This window comes from Eimeria tenella, genomic scaffold, assembly GCF_000499545.2.
Source record: "Eimeria tenella Houghton genomic scaffold, Eth_scaff311, whole genome shotgun sequence".
In the NCBI taxonomy this organism is placed as follows: domain Eukaryota; phylum Apicomplexa; class Conoidasida; order Eucoccidiorida; family Eimeriidae; genus Eimeria; species Eimeria tenella.
The window spans coordinates 4,781-11,290 of NW_013542977.1; the positions used below are offsets into that span (position 1 = coordinate 4,781).

The 6,510-nt window shown below is 50.1% G+C and overlaps 1 protein-coding gene across 1 annotated transcript in view; it reads right to left on the reverse strand.

The window, feature by feature from the left end:
• ETH_00024215 (uncharacterized protein) overlaps positions 1-6,116 on the reverse strand; it is a gene marked incomplete at both ends in the record, with an annotated part of 6,334 nt that extends 218 nt beyond the window's left edge. Inside the window, 10 exons of the mRNA XM_013376081.1 lie at positions 175-237; positions 1,634-1,695; positions 2,330-2,410; positions 2,684-2,804; positions 3,368-3,420; positions 3,777-3,869; positions 4,272-4,544; positions 4,948-4,981; positions 5,101-5,138; positions 5,931-6,116. Coding sequence (XP_013231535.1) covers positions 175-237; positions 1,634-1,695; positions 2,330-2,410; positions 2,684-2,804; positions 3,368-3,420; positions 3,777-3,869; positions 4,272-4,544; positions 4,948-4,981; positions 5,101-5,138; positions 5,931-6,116 — 1,004 coding nt within the window. The remainder of the gene's footprint in view (positions 1-174; positions 238-1,633; positions 1,696-2,329; positions 2,411-2,683; positions 2,805-3,367; positions 3,421-3,776; positions 3,870-4,271; positions 4,545-4,947; positions 4,982-5,100; positions 5,139-5,930) is intronic.
• Between the last annotated feature and the right edge of the window lie 394 nt (positions 6,117-6,510).

Genomic DNA, 6,510 nt, shown 5'->3' on the forward strand with positions numbered 1-6,510 from the left:
ACCCTAAACCCTAAACCCTAAACCCTAAACGCTAAACCCTTGCTTAGCCCGCGCTCCGCTGCGGTTTGGGGTGCTGCGTCAGAGCCCAACCCGAAGTCAATTCTTGAGCCTGGAGCGCAGTCCCATACCTCTAAGCCCTAAACCCCAAACCCTAAACCCCAAACCCTAGCCCACCGGCAGCCACATGCTCTGCAAAGTTTGCAGGGTGCTCCTCAAGCTGCAGAGCCCAGAAGGCTTCTGCAGCCACCGCAGCAAAACAACAGCAGGTGAGTGGGGCTGTGGGGCGGCAAGAGTCTCTGCTGCTGCTCCTGCTGCTCGTGCTGCTGCTGCTGCTGCTGCTACTGCTGCTGCGCGGCTTCTGCTGCTGGGGCCGCGTGTGCAGCAGCTGCTGCCCCTGCTGCGCCTACCCCGCTTAAAGGCCAACTACATGGGACATTTTAGGCCAACTAAATGGGACTTTGTTTCTTTTATTTCTTTTTTCTGTTTTTTGGGCTTTTTTCGACTTTTCTGCAGCAAAAAGACCCACCGCGAGTGTAGGCTTTCATTTGGCTGAGCTGCGGGCTCTGAAGCGAAGGCAGGGCTGCGCGCCGTACGTACACCCCAACGCAGCAGCAGCAGCTGCAGCAGCAGTAAGTTCGGCGGCAACAGATGCAGCAGCAGCAGGCGGAGCAGCAGCAACGGGAGCAGCAGCTGCTGCTGCTGCTGCACCCCTTAGCAGCGAAAAAGAGGAAAAGAGAGCACACCCAAACAGATGAACAGAGAGAAGGAACAAAGGAAGAAATCTAGACAGAAGCTGAGAAGCAAAATACATGCATGCATCTGTAGCCTGGCAGCCAGCAGCAGCAGCAAACAGCCAGCAGCAGCAGAAGGCAGTCAGCAGCGCGGGCACAGCAGCAAGTGCGTAGTGGGGCTCCCACGGTGTACACACAAGGGCCTCTGAAACTTCGCTTCAGACCCCACACCTCTACAGCCATTGGAGCTGCAGCAGCAGCAGCAGCAGCTAGCTGCAGCAGCAGCAGCAGCAGCTAGCTGCAGCAGCTAGCTGCAGCAGCTACTTGCAGCAGCTAGCCGCAGCAACAGCGGCTGGCTGCCGCCTGCCTTGCTGCTGTGGCAGCTACTGCTGCTGCTGCTGCTGCCTGGCTGCGAAGTCCGTTTCGAAGGCCATTCAATTTGCTGCTGCGTCCAAACCCACCCCCCACTATTTCGTCCACCGCCGGAAACAGCAGCGCGCAGCGGTCGTCTCCAGGAAGTCTTTCCAAAGGCAAAATCGAAAGACACGGCTGCGCCAGGTGTACGTACACCCCACAAGAGCAGCAAAGTGGGCAGACACGGCTGCGCCAGGTGTACGTACACCCCACACGAGCAGCAGCGGCTTCAGGTGTATGTACAAGCCACGCAAAAGATGACACAGCGGCACAGACGCAGACCCAGCATCCCCTAGGAAGCTGCAGCAGCAGCAGCAGCAGCAGGTGTGGCAGCAACACGTACATAATCCACAGAATATATATATGTATACATATACATAGAGTAAATTTGCGCCAAGACGGGTTGCTGTACGTCTTGAAAGAAGGCAGCAACAGCAGCAACAGCAGCAGCAGCAATAGCAGTAGCAGCAGCAGCAGCAGCAACTAACCGCCCAGAAGTTTGCGTCGTGAAAGCGGGCGATCGCGTAGGCCCAAAGAACATCACAGAGTTCTGGAAAGATAAAACAAAAGGAAAGAAATAAATGAAGCAGCAAAAGCAGAAAAGCGGGAAAGGCTAATCAGTTGAGGTGTACGTACACTTCAGAACATGCACAAACACTCGAAGAAAGCATCCAGGAAGGCAAAAGTGGAGCAGCAAAACAAATAAACCCAAACTTTAAATATTTAAATTGAAACGAAAAGCTAATAAAATAATTTACTTAGTAAATGGCCAGCGACATGCTGCAGCGCCTGAAGCAGCAAAAGTGAGGGCGCAGCAGCGAGACAAAAAAATGAAAAGAAAACAAAAAGAGACTAAAAGATATTAAAAGATATTAAAAAATATCAAAGAAGATTAAAAGAGATTAAAAGTTTGAAAGTGATAAAGAGTGATTAAAGGAGATTAAAAGAGATGTAAAGAGGCAAAAAAAGAAAGGAAGAAAAGAACAAATAAAAAAGGAAAAGAAAAAAGAAAAGACAGAACGAAAAAGAGAAAAAACAAAAATGAATAATAAAGACGAATAAACGGCGAATAAAGAGAAAAGAAAAAATAAAAAGAATATAAAAAAGCAAAAGGAAAAAAGAGAAAAAAGAGAAAAAAGAAAAAAAAAGAACAAAAAAGACATAAAAGAAAAGAAACAGCAAACCTGGAACGGAGAATTGCTGCAGCCGCTCCAAGACGCAAAACTGCAGGCTTGCAAACAAATGGCTGCTGCCCCGAAGCAGCCCTGAACAGCAGTAGCAGCAGCAGCAGCAGCAGTAGCAGCAACAGTAGGAAGCACAGCAGCAACACCAGTGGACGCGGCAGCGGCCGTAACAGCCCTGCAGCAGCTGTGGCTGCAGCGCCGCTGCAGCAGCAGCAGCACCCTCGCCAGCTGCTGCTAATTCGCAGCTCCTTTAGCTGAGCCACCACCTGCCCCCAAGTTGGAAACCCTAAACCCTAAACCCCAAACCCTAAACCCTAAACCCTAAACCCTAAACCCGTGTCACCACGAGCTTACCAAAGCAGTAAAGGATTTGAGCCAGCTGCGTAGCGCTGAAGGTCTCTGCTGCGTCTGCTGCTGCATACAGCAGCCGTTGCTGCAGCAGCGGGGCCCCACATGTAAGCGCCAAGGCAGTGGCCTGTGGGGTGCAGCAGCAGCAGCAGCAGCAGCAGCAGCAAGCGTAGAAGCTGAAGCGCCCTCGCTGCTGCTGCTCAGCGGACGCAGCAGCACTGCAGCGGCCCTCCCAAACCGCCGATTTAGAGTGTAGGGTTTAGGGTTTACGTTTAAGGGTCTCGGGTTTGGAGTTTAGGGTTTAGGGTTTGCGTTTTAAGGTCTGGGGTTTAGAGTTTATGGTTTTGAGGCAACAAAACATGCAGCAGCAATAAATGCACCGGCAGAAAACCACAGGAGACAGAGAGGACCAGCAACAGAGACAGCAGCAGCAGCAGCAGCAGCGGCAGCAGCGGCAGCAGCAACAGCAACTCCTCGCATTCATGCAGCGGACAAAATTCAAGGAAACAAAACAGCAGCAAAAGTAACGATTAAAAGTAAAGGCAAGGACGGGAATCATGGGGCCACAGAAGGACAAAGAAACAAGCAAACAACAAATAAAAAAACGACAAATAAAAAATGAATAAATAAATAATAAATAAATAATAATAAATAAAATATTAAACAAACAAATGCCTCTTATTGGCCCACCAGCGCCGCCATGTCTTCCCCTTGAAAGCTATAGAGGCGACGAGCAATGCGGACTGACAAGCAGCAGCAGCAGCAGCAGCAGCAGCAGCAAGGAAAACAAGATGAGGCTACAGAAGAAAAAGTTGGCCCAAGCCAGACACAAACACTAGAGGGAGACAAGCAAACGACAAGCCTAGAAGCATATTCAAAGCTGGGACCAGCAGCAGCAGCAGCAGCAGCAGCAGCAGCAGCGAACTCTGCCGTTGCAGCAGCGCTAGAAAGGCACAAGCAGCAGCAGCAGCAGCAGCACTATCTGGAGAAACAACGGCCTCTGCGGACCAGCAGCAGCAGCGGCAGTAGCAGCAGCAGGAACAGCAGGAGCAGCAGCAGCAGCAGCAGCAACAGCAGCAGCAGCAGCATTCATTCTCACGCTGGTAAGATTCTTCAAGAAAAAAAAGACTTTTTCTTTTCTCTGAAGAGCGGCCAAGAGTGGCAGCAAGGGCCAGTATGGAGTTGCAGAGGCCTGAAGCAGCGGCAAAACCCTGACCCTAAACCCTAAACCCTAAACACTAAACACTAAACCCTAAACCGTAAACCCTAAACCCTAAAATCTAAACCTAAGCTTTGAAAGCAAACCTTGAACCTTGAAGTGTAAATCCCAAATCTAAACCCTAAACCTAAACCCTGAAGCCTAAACTCTAAACCCTAAACCTAAACCCTGAACCTAACATTGAACCCCAAATCCCAAACCTTAAACCCTAAACCCCAAACCCTAAACCCTAAACCCTAGCCCCACTATGAGCCCTAAACCCGAGCGCCTCGCCCTACTCCTGCAATTTATTATTTATTAATTTATTTTATTCATTTATTTATTAATTTATTTTATTTATTTATTTATTTATTTGTTGCTGCTGCGGCAGCTTACCCTGGTTGCTCATGCGGGCAAATGTGGCTTCCACGCGCTGCTGCAGCGCCTCGAGAAGTGCTGTGGGCGGCACCCACGGCTCCTCCTTATCGCCTGCTGCTGCTGCTGCTGCTGGTGCTGGTGCTGCTGCTGCTGCTGCTGCAGAGAGGCGGAGGGGCGCTGCTGCAGCTTGCCCGCAGCGGCGCCTGTGGGGCCGAATGCAGCGGCTGATGGCCCACAAGACAGTTGCAGTTTGGCGCGCGTCGAATGAGTGCGCTGCTGCCAGCAGCCGGCCTGAGAGCAGCAGCAGCAGCAGAAGCAGCAGCACCAGCAGCAAGGGCAGCAGCAGAAGGCGCCGCATTAGCAGCAAGTGCAGCGGCAGCAGATGCAGCACTGGCAGCAAAAGCAGCAGCTGCTGCTGCTGAAACGGGAGATAAGGAGCAGCAGCAGCAGCAGCAAAGGCGGCAGCAGCAGCTGCAGCAGCAAAGTCGGCAACATCTTCTCCGGGAGGCCTCGGCCACGAGAATCGCGGGCTCTGTGGGGCTTTAATAGGTGGGGCATGAGACCAGCTACAACAAGATTAGTCACGAGAAAGCAGCAGCAGCAGCACCACCAGCCACAAGGTCAGCAGCAACAGCAGCAGCAGCAGCAGCAAGAGCAGCAGCAGCGCTTGCTTCGCCTATTCGCCGTGGCTCACCTTCTGCCTGTTTGAAGAGTCGGTCCAGCTGCGCCTGCGAAAGACAGTGCAAAAGAGCTAACTAGCAGCCTCTGGCAGCAGCAGCAGCAACAGCAGTAGCAGCAACAGCAGCAGCAGCACAGAGCCACAACAAGACCAGTTTAGCGGCCTCACCTCGCAAGTTGCAGCCGCCCATATGCACCGAAGCAACCCTGCCAAACAACGGCAAACGCAGCAGCAGCAGCAGCAGCAGTAGCAGCAGCAGCTTTGATTACTGTTGCTGCGCAGCACGCAGGCTGTTGGCCCTCTGAACGTGTGCTGCTGCCGCTGTTCCCTCCATTTCCTCTTCTTTTTGAGGTTCAGTTATGCATTTAATTATTATTCTAAATTCATTTAGTGAGACACAAAAGCAGCAGCACTTGCTGCAGACCGTTGCAGCAGCAAATGCAGCCCCTGCAGCCCACTGCGGCTGCTGCAGGGCCCCTGTGGGGCGCAGCAGCAAGCTCGCCAGGCTGGCAGCAGCAGCAGTAGCAGCAGCAGCAGCAGCAAGTGCATACGTTTTCGACTCTCTTTTTCAGAATTCAAGCTCTCGAGGAGTTCTATCTCATCAAAAAAAGGAATAAGTGCACTTAATAAAAAATTATTTATTTTAAATTCTTTTTTTCTTTTCTTCAGAATTTCATAGACCGCCAAAAGGGCAAAACAAACACAAGGGCGCAGCTATTTGCATTTGTTTGCACTTTTTGTGTTTTGGAATTAATAAATACAAATTAGTGCGAATAAAATATAAATATATATAAATAAATATAAATAAATGAATAAAATTAAATTAAATAAAAGAGTTATCGAGAAATGAAGAGAAATTTGAAGAAATGCAAAAACGGTGCATGCATGGCTGCTGTCTGTACACTGCAGCAAATGGCTCTTATGAATTTTAATTTTTAATTCAGTTTTTTAATTTTTTTTTGATAATTCAAGACTCGGCCTTTTAGCCATTGTCTCACCGCTGAGGCCAATCTGCTCCACTGCGTGCTGCTGCTGCTGCTGCTGCTGCTGCTGCTGGTCGTGCAGCTGCTGCTGCTCCTGGTCGTGCGGCTGCTGCTGCAGCAGCTGCCGCAGCAGCAGAGCAGCCACGGGGTGGCCCTCGACTCCAGCCTTGGCAGCAGCAAAAGCAACCAGCGAAAGCTGCTCTGCAGCAACAGCAGCAGCAAAAGAGTTCCTCCGCTAGTAGCAGCAAACAACATGGCATTCATGTATAGACATAGTTCGCCACTTTATACTTATTTATATTTATATTTATATTTATATTTATATTTATATTTATATTTATATTTATACGTATATTTATATTTATATGCATATTTATATATATATTTATTCTTGAAATAACTCAAACAGCAGCGAAAGAACAGCAAGAGGGCAGCACAAGAGCAGCAGCAGCAAAAGCGCAGCAAAACGGCAGCAGCACAGCAGCAGCACAGCAGCAGGAGCGCAGCAGCAGCAGCCCAAGGGTCCTCCCACTTGGAGTTAAGGAGTCCAGGCGCCGCAAAATGTGGGGAATAAGTGCTGCACACAGGCAAACAG